Source organism: Genypterus blacodes, unplaced genomic scaffold (assembly GCF_046128005.1).
Source record: "Genypterus blacodes isolate CSIRO-AG114 ecotype Tasmania unplaced genomic scaffold, CSIRO-AGI_Gbla_v1 ptg000044l_1, whole genome shotgun sequence".
Classification (NCBI taxonomy): domain Eukaryota; kingdom Metazoa; phylum Chordata; class Actinopteri; order Ophidiiformes; family Ophidiidae; genus Genypterus; species Genypterus blacodes.
Window position 1 is genome coordinate 3,792,271 of NW_027466857.1, and position 20,292 is coordinate 3,812,562.

The 20,292-nt window shown below is 39.6% G+C and overlaps 1 protein-coding gene across 1 annotated transcript; it reads left to right on the forward strand.

Annotated features, from left to right (window-relative positions):
* Positions 1–1,727: 1,727 nt before the first annotated feature.
* Positions 1,728–19,987, forward strand: LOC142999367 (follistatin-related protein 5-like). Its single transcript, XM_076148866.1, has 6 exons — positions 1,728–1,894; positions 2,065–2,183; positions 5,240–5,389; positions 8,174–8,281; positions 9,514–9,638; positions 17,657–19,987. Exons 2-6 carry the CDS (start codon positions 2,082–2,084, stop codon positions 18,357–18,359), a joined length of 1,188 nt encoding a protein of 395 aa, XP_076004981.1. The 5' UTR covers positions 1,728–1,894; positions 2,065–2,081; the 3' UTR covers positions 18,360–19,987.
* The last annotated feature ends 305 nt before the right edge of the window (positions 19,988–20,292 follow it).

Genomic DNA, 20,292 nt, shown 5'->3' on the forward strand with positions numbered 1-20,292 from the left:
CATTGATAGCACAGCTGTTCTTTGTGTATGCAGACAAGACCGAAGATGGGAAATAAAGGCAGGCAAAAGACAGAATTACTGTTCTGCTTCCTCATTATATCCAGTGCTACAGTAGGGGCATTCAGCTTCACACAGCATGGGCAGTTTCCCACACAGCATGGGCAGTTTCTCAAATAATAAAATATTTTGTTGTTCTAATTCAACATTTACTTAACACATGTGCTTACCTGTGTTGCCAAGCAAATCCATTGCTAATCTATGGATGAGGTAAAAGGACAGTATGCAGTCCGTATCTTCGTTTGATACCACGGGCTGTTTGGCCCAGTAGCAGCAATGTCCTTTTAAAAACAAATTGAATTCATGTAACCTTGCTGAAGGGAAAGAACTGCAGAGTCAAAACTGGCTGGTGAACGCGGCATTCCCGATGTTCGGAGCCCACTGGAAACACAGTTATTACGGCCAGAGCGAGTGAACTCACCGCCTAAAGTGGCAGCCAGCTTGTTTTGTTATATGGATGACGAAGTTGATGTATGAGCCCCTTGTATGTGCAGAACAGCCACAGTGCTTCTGCCAGGTGATGAATAGCATCAATACTGTGGGCTATTGGAAAAGATCCCATCTCGAATCCTGCTTTCCATTCTCTACGTTTTCCCTTTTTGCTACATCTCAAATAAATTGTATTGTTTTTCTTTTCTGTTGTGCTTTGTCCTTGCTTTCATTCTCCCATTCCTCTATTTTCACCGCTCCTTTGTGTACCTTCTAATAAGCTAAAGGTATGCAAGCTAGAACAAGAAACTCTCGACAAAGAACTCTGTAAAGATTAAGCCCAACTATCGTCAGAGCGCTGTCGTGCAGTCTTTGTCTCCCATTTCTTTCTCTGCATCGGTCCCCCAGAGCTGAGGGAATGAGCATGGCAATAGAGACGAGATTAGAATCAGATGTGAATTGGGGTGGGGATTGGTTTGCACACTGAAAAATGCTTTTAAAATGGAAGATGGAATAGAAGCGCCGGAAGACTGGAGACAGCTGAACAATGTGAGAGAAGGTCATAGTTAAAAAAGAGGAGGAAGATGGTGCAGGGCCATAATGGGGGTTGGTGAATAAAGGATGATAGAGTAGAGGAATCTGTTCTGTTATAACTGAAATAACTCCCAGTATGTATAATGGCTCCATATTTTCTCACTCATCACATCTTTCCTTCAGTCATATCATTTTAGATAATGGATAGTGGATAATTTTTTTTAAATTTTTTACAGTTACTCTGTATGTTGGGTCACTCGGGATGTTTTGCGGGTTTTACTCCACATTCTGCTTTATTAATTGCCTGACTGTAATGGGAAATAGCCTCCATTTCATTAGGTGCAAACAGTTTTTTTGTACTAAAGAAAGAGCACATTAATCCCTTGTAATGACTTACGATAGTCATCTGTGCCTGAAACTGTGAACTACTCATGGGTGTCGAAGACGCCTCGCTGCTGCTAATCCGTTAAACTCACACTGTTGGACTGATGGATAACTGATGTCTCAGATTTTGTGATTAGCTTACTTTTGTTACACCAGCCAAACATCTTTAACTTAAAAAACTTTACTTAAATCAAAATTTCACCTCGGGCGAAATTTCAGGCAGACATGTCAGCTGCAATCCATTCGCTGGTGTGCAGTATCAAATTACATCCAAGCAGAGAGCTCTATTGATCGCTGGTTCTACCAGGTGCAGATGTCAGAGAGGCAGTTTCCATAAAACTTTCATGGGGTTTTCTTTCCTCTTTGCTTCTATAGGATTTGATGTTTTGGTGTTAATGCTCAAAGGCTTTCTATTGATTCTCGCATTTATTTTCAACCGTTCTCTCCTTTCTCTCTCTCAAAGTAGCAAACATTTTGTGGCGGGAAGGAGGTAGGTCTGAATTGTTTCTACTGTTCTACACTGCACATTGAATTGCGTTGATTGACTTGTTGTCATAGCATTATTGAAGTATGATGAGAGTGATTCAATTAAATGATATTATAAGTGTAGGTTCATTTCTGTTGCAGTCTAAACAGTTTCATCTATTTTGCCCCCAACAGGTCTCGGAATTGGCAACATGTTCTATGTGTTCTATGACGATGGCATTAAAGTGATTCAGCCGGTGGCGTGTGAGATCCAACGACACATTAAGCCCAGTGAGAAGCTGCTGGCTCTACAGGTGAGCGCTCCGGTCCATTTTTCAGTTATGGAAATCACTATTGAGACCATAGAAACAACTACATAATGGAGGAGGAAGTCAGGAAATATTTCAGCTTTCTAGTCATCACCAAGGTGTCAGAAGAGTCCATTTACCTGAGGGTTCACAGCGCTCTCCACAGCCACGAAATCCCCCACACAGAGGTTCTGACGTGCTGAATAGCCCTCCCCATGACCAAACGCCACTGAATTTACTGTGTAAAATCGTGCCGTTTCCTTTAAAGGATTCAGGTGTAGGTCACAAGAGGTTGAAGCTCAGACTGTGAAGTGGCACTTGGACTTTATTATGGCACAGAGCATCCTTCAGTAATTATTATATAGACTCAAGACTGACCCCTCTGGCTATCCTGACTGTTTTTTTTAATATATCTTGTTAAGACTTTATTACTGTCAGTCTAGCTGGGCTCCTGCAGCAATCTAAGAGTCTCAACTGAACTTTTGGTAGACAGAATATCATCAGGGAAAAGAAGTTTGTAGAGAATCATCATGTGGGTAATGATGATAATATGCCTGCAGGCCCATGTTTGAGTGCTGAATATTTACAGTATTTCAGCGTCAAACACATGATTGGTAGTCACAGAGGAACAGCCAGAGTCATGCCAAACCTATCACGTGCTTAGTGTTTAATAGCTACCAGAAACATACTTAGTGGACACGTGAACTGCATTACACACTAGCAGTTGTCTGTCATTTAATTCTCTGACAGACCATATCATGCCGGGAGGGGGGGGGACAGGTCTCACTGGGCTCTTTACAGCCTTCCTCCCCTCTAAATCACAATTTCACCGTAAAGCTTTCAAGCAGAAAAATAATCAAAGCTGGCCGCTGATAGATACCTGTTAGATTTACATGTGTTCTCAAATGGGTTCCTTTCATCCCGGCGCCCATGCTGATTGGATAGCTGGTATACATAAAGCAATGCAATGAATGCACAACAATCAACCGAGCATTCCTCCGAGAGGAGTGTTTGTATTAGGATATCAATCATTGTGTGCGGTGTGATGCAGGCTCGGGCGCTGTCTTGTGGGATTGCTGTGTGAACACATTGGCTCAGAGCTGAGGCTGCTCCCAGCATGGCATACATGCTTTCCCCCACTGCGGTGGAGCATTGATTGATGTGTTTATGGTAATCGCCCAACCAATCCATTATCCTTAACTACAATATAGAGTGTTTTACTGTGATACACACAGTATCAGGAAAACACTGTGATGCCCAATTTAAGTAAAGCCAGTCCAGGAAGTAGCTTACAGAGCAGGGGGCATTTTACACGATAGATAGGTTTTCTGCCTGCAGAGACTATTCAAAAGAAATATTTCATCCATGTAAAATGGACTCTCCGTATTGTCTCGCATTTTAAACACACTGCTGTGCTGTTAGATGAATTTTAAATTGGTCAACTATTATAACAATGTGCTGTATAAGCTTAGTGCTTTGTTTTATGGTGACAGAGTAGCTCAAAATGTGATGGTAGTAAATGTAAATGTGCAATAAAATGCTGTATCTCTGTATATGTTTGAAAATGAACATCCCATAACAAGTATTGTGTTTTGAACGGATACCTTGCATATGCACTGTGGGAGCATTGACATTCCCCTCCTGGATACTCTACACTTTATCTTTTTGACAACTTTGGATGTAGCTGCTTCGTTGTTTTCATCATTTTTTCCTCCCCAAAGACTGTCGATGTTGTTTCACAAATACGTGTATATGAGTGCTACAAATCACTTTAACTGCAGAATATCAGTTATCAGACAGAAGGTTTTGGGTTTCTTTCAAATATATTCCTCTGTAGTATTTATAATATAGGTATTTATAGTGCACATACATAGTTTCCATTGAAAACAGATTGTGAACACAGACATCTCGATTCCACTCCTTTATCTTATTGTGCGGTAGGGATTTTTAGTGAATCCATGGAGAATATCTTGTGCACCCTAGAAATGTCAGGAATTGTAGGCTTTTCCATAATAAAAAAGAAAAACACTCCTTAGAAGCTGTCAGTTACTATATAAATCACACTCATGCTATGCACCCACACATATACAAACATGCTGACTTATGCAGCACACATAAACACAGGGCGGATTACTGCCTCCTCCGTTCACACCTTCAGATGGGCATCACAAGTTTGATTTCTCACCTCTGAAAGGTGCAATAAGTGTGTCATTTACAGCCCTACTGCAGAAAATGACCACGTTTTATCTGCAGGGGTTTGATAGGGTTCAGTAGCAATGATTCAACAGTTACTCCAGCAGGTGCAAATATTTCTTGCTTTTCAAACTGACTTTGCCTGCCATATGTTTTCGATCAAAAACTGTGCAATTACCAAACAACCCCAATCAAGCCATATCTTGAAATTACCTATTTGTTTGATTCTTATTGTTCGTCAGCTGATCTAAGCCTAGCCTACCTATCTGCACAGAGGAAATTTAGGGGACAGAATGACTGAGGAGATGTATCAGTCACTAAATAAATAGTGTCAGTGATGTTACGACTCCTACTCCTCTCTGATTGAGCTCAATAAAGGTCATACATCTCCTAATGCCCCTTTAAGTGAAAGGAGTTGGCCTATGGGAAGGCACCTGTCAGTGGACTTTCTCAGTGATTGTAAATACGGGAGAAAGAGTTTATTCCACCGTGGCATAGCCTTTCATTCATCCTTGCTGGTCAGCACCTCCCTAAATCGTCCTGCAGAGTCTGGCACAGATGACTGGATTGTGCTGGGTGCTTGGAGAGCCGTGGAAGGAAAGCTCCAGGGACAGAAGGCCAGTTAAGGTTTTCATTGCCCAGGAAGGTGAGAGCTGCCAGGACTGAACAGCCACAGAGTCTGCAGGCTTTGCTCTGTGAAATAAGTGTGAACAAATCAGCATGATAAAGCAGATTTTGCACTACCTAGTAAAGTTGATTTCTCTAGCATATGTGACAAGCTTGCATGTAGTAAACAGCATAGAATCATGACTGGATAATTGTGTAATTGTATTTTAGTTTACAGTGTATGTGTGTGCTGTGTGTTCCAGGAAGAGGTGTGTCCCACCTCAGCAGGAGAGTCCGTCCAGAGGTGTGTTTGGTCATCGGCAGTCAACGTTAAGGACAAGTTTATTTATGTGACACAGCCAACCTTGGACCGAGTGCTCATAGTCGACATCCAGTCTCAGAAGGCTGTCCAGGTAATTTTCTGACTAAATTGGAAAAACCAAGCTCACCTCCATTCTGCCAGTAACAGTGCAACAACCTATAACAAGAAGAAGTTGACAATTTTACACAGAGCAGGACTTTATTTCTATAAATAAATACGTATTTAATTTTAGCTTACCGTGGCATAAAACTGAAGGTTGTCTGTAAAAAGAAGTTTCATTCCAGCTCTGCCAACAAGGCCAGAGGTTGCATATGTTTATTTTATATATTCTCCTGAGATGTACTTGTCAAAGTGTCAAAAAAACATAATGCCTGCACTTTGATAGAAATTCTTCCACATGAATGATGTCAATTTATCATAACTGGATGTGAGTATTTTCTGTCACTGATCCAGCTGAATGGATATCATTTGCAGGAATAATTGCAGCAATAATACACAAGAGGGGGAGAGAACTGTAAGTTTATGGTATTGGCAAAGTTTTGCTGCCATTATGGGCTGGAGGCCAAGCCTAGAAGGTTTACGTGCTGTATTCCATACACCAGACAAGACATGTTTGACAGCTCGCGAACTTGCTGAGCAATATGGTGTAGGTGGTTTGGCAGATTTACAGCAAATAAAAAAGAACAAATGAACTCAAATACATGCAAAATGCACCTTGCACCTTCAGTGCGTGCCTCTTGATTGAGTATTGGGCAAAAAATGTGATCTTGCCCAATGAACTTCAAATTGACCAAATTTGAGAACAAAGCCAGTCAATAGCCTGACCCGAAGCAACTTGCTAAGTTTGACCCAAATCTAATAAAAAATGTTTTAGTTATAGCTGTGACAGTGAGACAAACAAACACCAGTGATTGCAACACACCCACCTGCTATTGCATAGCACAGATACAATCAAAAACATAGTTTGGCTCCTGTGCTGATGGGTTCTCTCCATGTCTGCAAAGGTCGATCATGAGTGGATATACATGCAGGTTAGATGATTTGGAAACTCTAAAATAACCATGGTTGTGAATGAATTTGTCCTTCCCCTGAGGCTGACTGACAATTATTTCAGGCTGTACCCATTGGATGGATAAATGGATAGACAATGGTAACTCTACACTATAGTACTCTGTTGGAGGCAAATATTTGGTAAATATATCTAATCTGAAATGGTGTTTTAGGCTTTTCAATGCTAGAATAAATCATCTTCAACATCTTCCATTTCTCTCTTGCCCTAGCAGTGCATTACTCATGCTGGTTTCCAATTACACTGACAACCTGAAATGAAGCATTTCCGTACAAGCTTGACCCCTTTACATGGAATCCAGCTAACCCATAGACCCGCCTCTTCATACTTACTGTAATCTGGTAACCCATCATAGATATTGTAACATAGCAACTGGGCAACCTCTTGAGTTTTCATCACATGTGGTGTCAGAGGCGTCTTTAAAAAGCTCAGACACCTCAGCACAGAGGACCGTTTCTTTTCCATGGGGAATTTCATTTTACACAGCAGGTCTGGAAAACCTGCAGAGTTCATACAGTTCGACATTTAACACATTCACCAGTGAACACGGTTCAGCTAAATCCTGTGTCACTTCATTTCAGATGTGTCAGGTTCATCCAGGGTTGCTCAGATCCCTCTAGATGCTTCTGACGCCACGATGGCTGTTTACAGCTCACACTCGGGGCTCTCAGGGACCTGTTGGTAAACAGGTTGTTGTCCAAGAGACTGTCACAAACTCATTATTCAGTCGCCTCGAGATTTAGTTTCATTGCATTATATTAGCAGTTGCTAATTAACCACCTGAACCTGCCAGCTGGAATAGAAGGAGACGACTTCTGATTTTGGTTTGACTGCTTTACATTGTCTCATTGAATTATTCAAATGATTTATTGAGTGTAAAGGAATAATGAGCAAACTGCATTTTTAAACGTGCAACCTCTGAAATGCAAAGCAAACTTTCTAATGAGCTGATTTTTATTTTGCACACTCTAACCAATCAAGCACATTGTGTACACAGATAAATCGTTGGAATGGCTGTAATGTTTCCTGTCAGTTCATCCAAAGTCAGCATCGAACATATTGGCTGAGGATCTTGGTAATCTTCCTTAGCCGGAAAAGATTAGCTATTCGTGTCAGTAAGAACAACATGAACACCTGTTTTCTCCAGTGACTACAAGCTTTTGGATTATTTGGGATTCAACAAATATTCTCTTCTTGCTTGCAATAACTCTCTCAGGAGCTATGTGCTGTCTTGGTGATGCGGTACATATTTTGCCTTTGTAAACAATACTATTAGGACTTAATAGCAAAAAACAGATATAATATCACAGACAGTAAGCTTTGGTCTAAGGGGATTCAGTGAATGCGGGATTGCAATCATCCTCTGAAAAAGAGGTGATGTTAAAGCTCCTTGTGGTGTCTCTTTTCCCTTTGATGGTGCTGTCAGTCTGCACTCAGGTGGACATAATGCAAAAGGAGCTCTTATCTATCACATGTGTCTCATCTATTGTACTGCTTTGGAATATTGCTGCATGTGTCAAGGAACAGATAAAGACTCAAAGCAATTACTTCAGTGTTGGTGAATCAATTGTGCAACGCATCACGACGCCAGAACAACTTTAACACAAAAACTCCAATCTGTTTTGTTTAAGGAGGACATGCTCCTGTCAAGCGCAATGCATTAGTCTGTGCAGGAAAGTTTCTTTTTCCAATGCGTTGCCATTGCACTTCAAAGGGGAATCACTTCAAAAGAAGAGTTGTCTTGAATTGTTATTCAGTGTGTAGGCCATGTTTAAAGGCTGGGTGTGGTGATATGTGTCCCTGCAGACGGTCAGCACCGACCCTTATCCTGTGAAACTCCACTACGACAAGTCTCACAACCAAGTGTGGGTGCTCAGCTGGGGAGACGTGGAGAAGAACTTCCCAACTCTTCAGGTAACTGTCTTTGTCCCATTGTAATGAGATTCCATCTGATAGTTCCTTGTTACAAATACATCAATATGATACACATTTATTTGCAGATATGTAATGAGCTTTATATTTTCTAAGACTTTATAGTGAAAAGATCACAGAAATGCGGAATGAATTTGGTTGAAGTAAAATTGTATTTGATCATTTCTTTCTTATGCCTCCATATTAAGTAGTTTAGGTGATAGGACATATGTCTTTTTGCATTAATTAATACAAATTCCTGATGATTCCTCTTCATTATGCGGACAAAGTTAACTTATCACGTATTTAACAAGTAAATACACTGGAAAGTGACATATCAGATTCACAGCTGTTGCGTACCTGCAGAAACGTTTTGTGTAATGATTTTTTTTCACATTTATTTAGTCAAATATGTCCGATAATACTGTAGATATAAATCCAATTAATCTTATCAAGTAATTTTCTCAAGAAAACTAATTATCCTGTTATCTCGGGATAATGATTTTTGAAATATGATATTGCATGAACTCTCTTGGCTTCTGTTCTTAAGACATGGAGTTTACGCTTGATTGTTATTTAAAAAACACATTTAAATTACTATATTTCACTTTATACCATAAACCTGACATCAAATATGCCAATTAAAATCTTGTTGAAAGAAAAATGAAACTTGCTTACTTGATATTTTACAAGTTGAATATTATATTTTAACAGTTATTTTATTTATTGATAGATTGCTATACAGTTTTGTGAGTATGTATTTGTTAATAGTGACATTTCCAAATACTGCTTGTCATCACACATCATTTATCAAAATTCATAACGAGGGTTATCCACTGTGGCAGAATCTATTGTGTTGCATTCACACCAAATCCTGCCTACACACTTTTAGGCCTCCATTCATGTGCAAATGTTATTAGACACCAACAACAGCACACACCACCTCCCTCTGTGAAGCTTTCTCAGTGAGTAATTTGACAGGACCCAAAGGTTTTCATTTTGGAATGAATATCAAAATAAACCAAATAATAGAAAATATGAATGCTAAAAATAATGGCACAAGTATCTCTATCCGGTCATGACTCTGTGCTGATGCTATTACATGCAGTATTATCACATATGTTGCCAGATGTACAATCAGACTATGAGACTCAGAATAAGACGACAGCACTGTGTATATTGAGGAGGTTTGTGTTAAATGCTTTCCTCCTCCTCCTCCTTCGATGTGAAACTAGGTGATCAATCAGGCCAGTGGAAGAGCGTCCCACCACACTGTTCACACCCAGCCAGTCGGCAGGCGCTTCGACAGGGTGGATGACTTCTTCATTCCTCCCACCAGCCTCATCATAAGCCATGTGAGGTATGTCGAGTACCATCCAAGAAGAAACGTCTTGACAAACCGTCTATGTCTCCCTTAGAACTCACTACTACAATTTAGATGTGTGTGTTCCTGTGTGTGTGGTGTGCATTGCTTTATTTTAAACAGAGTACATAATACAAATCATATACAATAATATATCATACACACACATCTTGTCCGCATCATGGCTATGTTAAACCTATTCTCTTTTTTTTGTATTTGTTTTTATTATAGGACATAAACCTCTTTTGGAGATTTTGAGCTTTGGTACTCAAAGAAATATTTGGGTGTAAACCAAAATTGCTTTTATTGAGATAAGTTTTCAGTTGTACAACTTTCTTGGGATTCTTTGAAAGTGCATACGGGTCTATAGTTTCTGACTCATGACAGTCTCCAGACTTAAAAATAGGTGCAACGATGGCATGATTGCAGTCAGCAGGAATATTTAATTTCACTGACTGACTGATTAATTAAATGAGCAATGGGGGGAGTTCAAGTGTCTTTGTGTTTTATGATAAGTATGATATGAAGTGGAAATGCATCTCTCCGTTAGAGCCTCTGAAGGAGCTGACATTTTTATTCACTTGCATCTTATTGATTGTAAGCAGATCCAAACCCTGACCTGTAGCATTAATAGGGACCCTTTTAAATTACTATTTTAACCAAGAGAATGAAGAGAATCAAGCAGGAAACTTCTCCTAAAACATTTCCCTGCATCCTGAAGTTATGAATTACTTTTTGACTGGTTCATTACATGAAGACAAACCATGTTATGGCTTATCTCTTGAATAACTTTGTTTCCTTGCAAACAGAGGTAAATTAAGATTGGATAAACCACTATTGAAATTGTAACTTTTGGTTATTTTTTCAGGTTAATATTCAATCTAAACACCTATGATAATAAATGGCTTTTGCTGGGACAGGATTATTTTTAACACAAAGTATTCTAGAGTGTTTCCCTTTGATCATAGCACATTCACTTTTAATGACATTTTTCACAAATCAGCACCTCTCCTCCTCTTTCCAAGCTTCTGTCACATCTAACACATTGCTATCCAGGCATCATAAATAGTGGGCGCTAACTGTTGTCAGCTAGTTTCAGATATACATAGAAAGTTCAGATTTGAATTTATTAATGAATGAATCAACTGTTCACTCATTGAATCAATACTTCTGATTTGCGTGATTGACAGTGTGAAATGTGCCTCTGTTTTCTCACTGCATGGTTCCGTCACTTCAGAATTTGAATGTGACAGTGGGTCTATTTAGAGTCCCACAAAGCAGCAGTGGTGTATTATTTATTAGATCATTGTTCCCTATATTAATTAAGCTCACTCTGTTAAGGGGGAAGCCAGGTGCAGATAATCCGCAGTCATTCACCCGTACATGAGACGCCACCTAGGACTTACTCAGATGGAGCTCAAGGAGTCTCGCAATACTCTAGGAGTAACCGATGCCAGATTTAGCTGCACGTCCCCAGATGGCAATAGCATCAGGAGCCGGATACCATGGATCTTTCGAGATAGAGCAATGATTCTCCACTGTCTAGTGGGATGTTTACATACCGGATCCCGTCACAAGTATTTGGTAGACAATTACCAACATATGGCTAGTTTTGTCCCAGCCGAGCGGTGTGGTGATTCATCTGATTTCCATGGCACAGGTGATCAGCTTTAGTTGCTCTGGACAGGTAGACACGCTTAGGTATTGCAACAGTGAGTAGCAGTAAGAGTGTGAAAAACACGCCGTAAATCTCAGCCCAGATCTCCTTATATTGTAGTGTTTTGCAGAACAGATAAAATTTGATGTGGCTTCTGACAAGTATGATTTATCACAAGATGGATGGCCCTCTTGATGTAAAAAGAAATGCAGATCCACAGTTCCTGCCAAGCTGCATCTCCATGCTGCCGCCACATTGCCCCATCTGCCCCATTAGTGATCAGCTGACAGCTTTAGTCTCTCAAACAAGGGTAGGCAGGGTCACAGTATCATGTACTGTTATTATTATTATTATTATTATTATTTAAAGGGGCATATTGTTCCTTTTGTTATTTCTACATTATTTTATATATTATAACACATTTGAATTGTCTTACCTACACGTGATAAGACACACCTACTGAGCCTCCAGTGACATATTTTCCCTCAGGCTGCACAGCAGTGCTAAAGCAAAGTTAGATATAAAGAGATTGACAGGTTTTTGCACATTAAAGCATTGCAGATATTTCCAAATATACCAATACAGAACATTGAAATCTAGATATGTCCCCTTTAAATTTGCACTTGACTTATCTGCAATGTTTACACTTTCTCCTTCCGATTTTCTCTGTTTTGACAATGTCAATGAAAAATTACAAAGAAAATGGGTAAATCCTCTTCACCATAACGATGCTACTTCTCTGCATCACAAATACTCCACAGACTGCTGCTAATCTGTCTCCTTCTCACTTAAGCATAAACATCCTGAACATGGTGTGTATTGATTCACTCTTGTGGTTGTGATAAATCATGAGCAGGTAAAACTGTTGAGTTGAACGTGGTCAGAGAGAGGTGACACCAAAACACTTCAGTAATGTCACAGAGAGGCCAAGTGCAAGTGGGAGGCCTGGAGTAGTTCAGGATGTTAACAGTGTCCTGGAGAGAGGTAGAAAGTGAGCAGTCATTTGTGTGTGTGTGTGTGTGTGTGTGTGGGTGGGTGTGTATAACGGGTCGCTACCATAGCTGTAATTGTATCCACAGAGACCCGAAGGCAAGATCGCAACCACACATTCGGAATGCGTTTGTAAAATGTGCTCATTATGAGCGAGCTCTTCAGTTTTGAGGATTTTGTCACTAACTTATTTAACTCATTGCAAAGCGTCATGAATGCTGGCTCCGTGCCTAATATATATAAAACATCATTTAGCTGAAATCTAGTGTTATTCATTTTGCAAGTCATACAAAATGCCTAATTACAGGCAGGCAGGAAATAATGAGGTCAAAATGGAGACTGGTAATTAGAGCTGTTATTGTTAGACTTAAATTAAACTTTTGAGTTTAAGAATGGATGAATAAATTTAGTCATAGAATAATAGTAATAAACTACTCATTTACCATCTTTCATAAGACAAATGCAGCTTAAAACATTGTTTCATAAAATAGATGACAGATGAGGGAGAAACCCTAAAAAAAGAGTCTCAGTTTCAGCTTTACACACTTAAATGTCTCCATAAGTAAACACTTCTAACTGTTTAAATTAGTTCCTCTAAGCGATGACAGCTACATTATCCACTAGCTAATGTAATGTGAATAAATGTAAATAGGTCCCTGTGAATGGCAAAAAATTAATTACTTGTCAGATTGTTGTAAAATGTGGTCAGAAATCCTCACAGAGACTATTAATGTAACAACATAATTACAGCTGATAATGGAAGATGAATGGTGTGTTTGACTGCAAAGTTAAAGTTTATCATCCTTAAGTCTTAGAGCAGCAATACATAAACTAAAGAACGCCACGGCCTCATTTGAAATCTGAACCTTTTCTGCGGCCCACGCTGATGATTTGCTTGTTTATGTTGATTCTCCACTAACAGTTTTCCTTTTGCCTCCTCCATTTTAACTCTTTCCTCGTCAGTGATGAGGTACTCCGTAAGTTACGATTCCACGCCAATGATGAGGTATAAGCTACTTAATGCATCAATAATAGGCCAGATAAGTGAAAAAGAACACGTCATTTAAATCCTCTTTTAAATGTAGATATTTATTCATCAATATTTTATGGTAATTTCAAACTTAATTGAATGAAAATGGAAAATTACAAACTTTTCATTTATTTATTGTAAATGACCTCTCGGGGTCCACCTGAAGTACCTTCATGGCCCAAAAGCGGTCTGCTGCCCACATTTTAGGAAACACTGACATTGTTGCATCACAAGTTTCTTGATGGCTTTTTTGAATAAGAAACCTCTTAACTGCTGATTTCAATTACAGGTTTAAGGGGGTGATAAAATGCTCAAGGCACCAAAAGGTAACGGTCCCCACAAGAGCCACTAAACTAAAATTCAACATCAAAAACAAATACACAATCAGATGTTCTCTAGTTTCTTTTGGGCAATTAAATGCAACGTCCCTCTACAATCATTGACCCACACACACCCATGTATGTTGACAGTGATAAAGGCCAGTGGTCCCGAATGGTTAAATCCTGTGTGGGGTGCGAAGAGGGAGAGAGAAAATAGATAGTGCTGTGGTACTGGAGGACCAGTATTGAAAACCACTAACAAAGAAGTCAATGACCCATAATTGGAACAATCTACCCTGCTGATCATTTTCAATGCTTCCAACCACAGGATCCCACTAATATTGAGTTGTCCGCTTCCTTCAGACATCCCTGTGAAACAAAGGCAATCATTGACCTACACACACTCAAGCTACAACAGAGCTTTACTTCCACTGTGCCATAACATATCTTTGCAGACCTATTTGTCAAAAAAAGTTCATTATGGCAAAAACAAGATTTGGGCACCAAGACCTAGAGTGTAAATCAGTGAAAGTGTCTCAGGACTTAATGCCTTTTTCACACCAAAACATGAATTTATGGCATATAATTTAAAACCTCATCTGATTTATACACACAAACTTTTCATGTCAGGTTTTTTTCCGATTAACTGCAGAGAAAAAGGGTAAAACCTGAACATATATCCCTACTAAGAATGTGTGTCTGTTCGCATTTTGTTTATATTTCAGCAATTATTGCTCTCTGTGCAGATATTGAGTATTTGTAAGTGCTTCCTTGCTGCTCCAATATTTTCTTGTTGTATCTTCACATCCATTTGTCTGTTGGCAGGAACCAAGCATTGATTATTTGATTTTGCAGTGAAGCATCATGAGCATCAACATATATTTGGCAATTTCCAGGGAAAGTTTAATGATAGGATTCCCACAGCAGATACTTGAACGTGAACAGGAACTTCTGGGGGCCATCGTTCATTAAAGGCATCGACTTACAGTCAGACAACTCGATATCAGCAAAACAGCATGCTTATTTCTTTCTTTTTCCAATGGTATCTCGCAGCCCTTTAACAAATTCCTGATCCTTGCACTTGACATCCTTTTGGCTGAGCAAGCAGAGTGAAATGTTGATGTTGATTGTTCTTGAGATTTGTCCGCAGGATCCACGGCTGTGCTGCAAAGCAAACATTCCTTTGAGGTTAAATGTTCAGACCTCATCCCTTCTAAACACAAAATATTGACATAAACATGAGATGCTCAAATGCAAAATGGCTTGAGTTGTACATAATCCTGCTTTACAAAACATGGAGAACCCTTGATGTTGTAATCATTGGTACAAACAACAAACAGCAGCTGTCTGTTTGGCTTGGAGCAATCTGGGCTCACTAATGAAGCAACCCAGCTGTGTTCACATTGAACCGACACTCAAACAATGTCTGCTTAGAATTTGATCATACACCACAAATTCTTTCTTTTGCTGGGTATATATAGTATAATACGTTTGTATTTTCAGTGAGGAATGGAAGCACCTTTGACCTTTAGCTCCCCATCATGTGAACAATAAATCACAGTTTGTGTGTACAACTCATAGAGCTGTCACAACAGCCACAGTATTGAATACAATACATGACAAAGAAATCCAGCAATATGTAACGGAGCATAGAGGCAGGATTGGTCTGTGTATCATCAGTTCTGCCTCCCAGCTGGTGACAACAAGTTACAACTTTTTCATTTGTTTGGATTTCCCAATATGTTTTGGAAATGTTTTTCCCCTAAAAACAACTTTCCTATATTTCAGTTCATACACATAATTGGGAAAATCAATAACAAATTCAGACTGATGAATTCAAGTGTCACCAAATCCATACAGACATACAGTAGAATGCAGCCACCCAGCAGCAGCCTTTAACTATTTGCGTAACAGTTAACTGTATTTTAAATTTGCAATGTATTACAAAGCAGTGTAACAGCAGAATTTAGACAATTTCTTAAATATGCAGCTAATGCCATTTTAAAATAGCTTGTTTGTATCCATTCTTTTCGCACATTGAAAACAGAAAAATAGTCTCAGAAAAACCAAATAAATGGAGGCATTATGGAACGACCCGACCCACCTCCCCTCTCTGTATGCCTCTTCTTTAACGACCTCGGCCCTGCCCCTTTCCAGTGGACTCCAGTCGACAGAACAATCTGTGGATCAATGATTCCCTTCACAGAGATGATAATGTGCAATGTGGCTCTCAAACAGCTATTTTGGGTTCACACCAAAAGACAGCTCAGTGTTGGAAAAGCATAAAAGAAGATGGATGATAGCAAGATTGAAGTGCCTGTCAGCATCGATCAGCTGCTATTCAGATTTAATTGAGACTTGTCAGCTCCTTGCTTATTCCCCTATTCCCCACCTCAGCCGCTTCAAAGTAATGTGCCATTATCAGATGCTTTGGCTTTTCTAATGAGTACCATTTTCACAGATCTCTGGTCACATACAAGACTGTGATAATTTTATTAGAGGAGAAGAGATCAATAGATGATGCTGCACTGCCAAAATGAAGATAGTCAGGGATAAGGATATGGTCGCTCTTAAAAGAATTAAGTGGACACTTTCCTTTCGAATTCAGTCTGTCTAAGTAAATGTTGTTTTTGGTCATTGTTTCTAAAATCTCTGCCAGCAAACCCTACAGATTACCCTGTAGAAATGCACTTCTTATGGCGTGGCCTGTTTTAGTTTAGGATGTTATTATCTGTAAGATCTCTCTGTCAGAAATGGAAGGAGTCATCACACTTAATTGGCTGATTTCCTACACTTATTTGAGCAAAACAGTCACAATGCATCAGAGATATTTCGCAGGAAAGCATTGTGCACTCTTGCCGACTAATCTCTTCCGAACTGCATTGTTCTTTTTAAATGTATCTATGTCTGTGTTCATACGTGAAAATTCCATTTTGCATTATTTTCTAATTTAATACAATCTGGATGGAAATTGAAGAAAGTCCATGACGGTCAGCACAAGTAGTTCTGGCAAAGCTTTGAGGTCTGTTTTAGGTCATCATCCTGCTGCAGTATGAATCCTTCTCTACAAAGATCCAAATCAGAGGGTATAGCGTGTCTCTGAAGAATGGAGTCGGACTTATCTTTTGCCTGACAGAGTAGGCAAAAACGCCCCCAGACTTGAATATTCCCACCACCTTGTTTCAATGTTGTTTTGATACACTGTGGTATCAATTTCTTTCCTGTTCTTCACCCTGCATAAACTCAAACTTTGACTTTTTTCCAGTGATTCGCTGTGAAATGCTCCCATGACTTAGCCTTGTTTCTGTTCCTGAGAAATGGTTTGAGGCTGCTACTGGTCCTTCTAGTTTTTCTTTCTCTCGGTGAACAAAGCTGATTGGTCTTCTGATGGTGGCTTCAAGTTTGGTCTTTCTGAACGAACTTTGAATACAACTGATCCAAATTTAGCAAAGTTTACATTTGATTTGTGACCTAGAAACAGGGCAGAATCTTAAAAACGCTCTCCTCATTTTACATGTACTAACTTTTATTAGTATGATACCAGAATAATGCAGAAGATCTGATTGAGAGGGATTTTTGCATGTGTACATTGTATGTGATATTGGGCTGTACAAATGGACTTGACTTGATTTGCTCCCCAAATAATCTGGCCAATATCGGCTTCTTCCACCTCTTGTAGCTGGACTAATCTTAGACTGATGAAGGCCTTTGTCAGACCTAAGCGTGTGTTTACATGATCACATCTTAACCGAATGGTCTTGGCCAGACTAATATCAATAGAATAAATTTGTGTGCATGTAAACACAGCTTTGACGCAGCTTTTTTAGTTACTTACTTTAGCAATGCGTATTATAGTAGCTTACGTCAAAACATTTATGTCTGAAATGTAAATGAAACATATATTAATGATACAACTGCAACAAGAATAATAATATGTCTCCAGTACATATCTGCATGAAGGAATTCATTAATTCATTTGTACTAAGTTTCATTCTTTACTGTTTTTAACTTCTTGCAGGTTTGGCATTGTCCTTCATCGAAATGAGCCTGTTCTCCATAAGATCGACCTGGAGACAACATCATATGTGAAAAATATCACCTTACGGGACTATAACTGCATTCCTAAGTCTGTAGCCTACACCCACCTTGGGGGCTACTACTTTATTAACTGCCAGCCTGACTCCACTGGTGCCACCCAGCCCCAGCTCATCTTAGACAGTGTGACAGATTCTGTGATTGGCCAAAACCGAGATGTCAAGGGCACTCCCTACGTGTCTCCAGACGGCCACTACTTGGTTACTGTTGATGATGGTGATGGTTTAATGAGGATCCAGACCATCTCTGTGTGGGGAGAGATCGGGGAGCCCTTTGACATCCACACCAACCTTCACATTTCAGATCTGGCCTTCCAGCGCTCCTTCACCGAAGTCCATCAGTACAATGTGTTTGGTAGCTCTGGCCGCCAAACTGATGTTTTGTATGTGGAGCTGAGCACCGGCAAAGTGAAGATGATCAAGAGTTTGAAAGAGGCCACCAGGTCATTTGAGTGGCCGTGGAGCAGTAAGAACAGGGTGATGGCTGGCAGCGGAGTGTTCGGACAGTATCTCATGACCCCATCCAGAGAATCCCTCTTCATCCTGGATGGACGACTTAACAAGCTCAACTGTGAGATCACCGATGTGCTCAAAGGCAACGTGGTGGCATGGGTTGGAGAATCTTAGGGTCATACATCAAGACCCAATGATGTTTGTTGCTCAAAGGTACTGTTGCACTGAATTTTGTTGCAGATATTTTTAATTTTGTGGGAGTGTAATAGTGAATACCACAGATTCAGACACCAGATTGACCGTTTTCAAATTCAGCAGACGAGGGACCATCATCAAAAGGCAAAAACACGAATCATATGTGAGGAAATGATTGTTATTGTCTTAATGCCAAGTCAAAGTCAGGTTTTGCACTTGGTGGTCTAAGTCAACATAAGGAAATATAACTTCTACGACATTTAATGTTCTGCAGTTGATATGAAACCCGTAAATGCGTGCAATTTAGCATTATTAATCACGATTTATTGTGTCCAGTGTGTGGGAATGCTGTAGATAATCTCTAAACACAATATTTAAGCGGATTGGCAAAATGAGTATAAACTTCATTAGTCTTGATTAACTCTGGTTATTTAAGTTTACCCATTGCTAACTTTTTTCCCCGTGCCTTCAATAAAAAAAACCCTTTCATCAGAGGAATTAGCATAATGACTCCCGGTGTGAGTGCAGATTACACCCCTTCCTTTGACCCTCCATTCATGTTGAGCCCACAAATCTGCAGCTCTCATCAGTTTGTCCGTCCAACCCTGAGACTCAATCTAATTAGAAGGAGCCGCCCCTGCTGTGATCGCATCCCGTATGAAGTGGAGACAAAGCGCCCAACTCCTTCATTTGCAGTTTTGACCTTTGTTCCAAAAATCATAACTAATGCTGCAAGTTTTGAATGTGATTAAATAGAAGAATAAAAAGTCTGTGGCAACACTAGTTATAAATTGTACCAGCTTTTTGTGAAGTTCAGTTATTTCAAATGTTCCTTAGTGAGTCAATAGAGTACTCATAATTCCCATCATCATTTTAATATCCCTGGACCAAAAAAAGAATACAATTTTAGAATCCAATAGAAAGAACCTCACAAAACACACACTGTCTGCTATAAACAGAGTGTTTTAATGTCAGGTAATTGCGAGGTAGCATACTAGCTGCGGTTAAGTATAGAGAGAATATTTGACGAACAAGCTTTGATGAGAAAAAGAGTTTTTGCTGCCGCAGTAGATATCTAGTGTAAGAATGTACCTGTAAGATCATACACAGTAGCTGGAGAGCGCGTGGAACTCTTTCCTTGCTGGACACATTCTATGCATTTTCACATTAGCACTCTATGACTCTGAACCACAATGGGCAAATGTATTGCAACAAAACGAGTATGGACTTTTGATGTGTACAGATTATATAAAGTCTTTCTGTCTTTCCTGTTAAGACTTATTCCTTTACTTTTATTGACAACCCTTAAATCCCAGCTCGATTGCTGATGACCTTTTTCTGTATCGTGTTCTGTACATAGCAGCTGACTGTGAGTCCATTAGTCGCCATCCAATGTACAGGATTATGAACATTTCTGTTGATTTTCCAAGTGAATAATCCGTTTTTAAGAAATCAAAATGACTCCACTGTCACAATCAGCATCTCGTACGCACTTTGTGATCACCCGCACTGCTTTCACCTACATGTAGCCATGTCTCGTATGTTCATTCATGTGATTGTTATTTATATAGAGAAAACACGCTTGTCATTTTACCCAACAATAAAACCTGTACCATGAAAACTGTTGCATTTTCTGTGCCTCTCCTCACGCAGGACAGCTTGTTACCGCTACTGCTACACTGAGAAGCTAAATCAGTTAGTAAGTCAGCCAATTATTATTCTACAAGGTACAACTACAAGGTCAAGACATCCAACATCTCTTTGGGCAAATTTATCTCGCAGCACGGCTGGCAGTATAATATATAACTGTAATTACCTTTGAAATCAAATTTAGACATACGACTTAAAGAAAGATGTGTATGAGAAACAGAAGCAGACTGAATAATAGGGAAGTAAGGGACAGAGAATATAA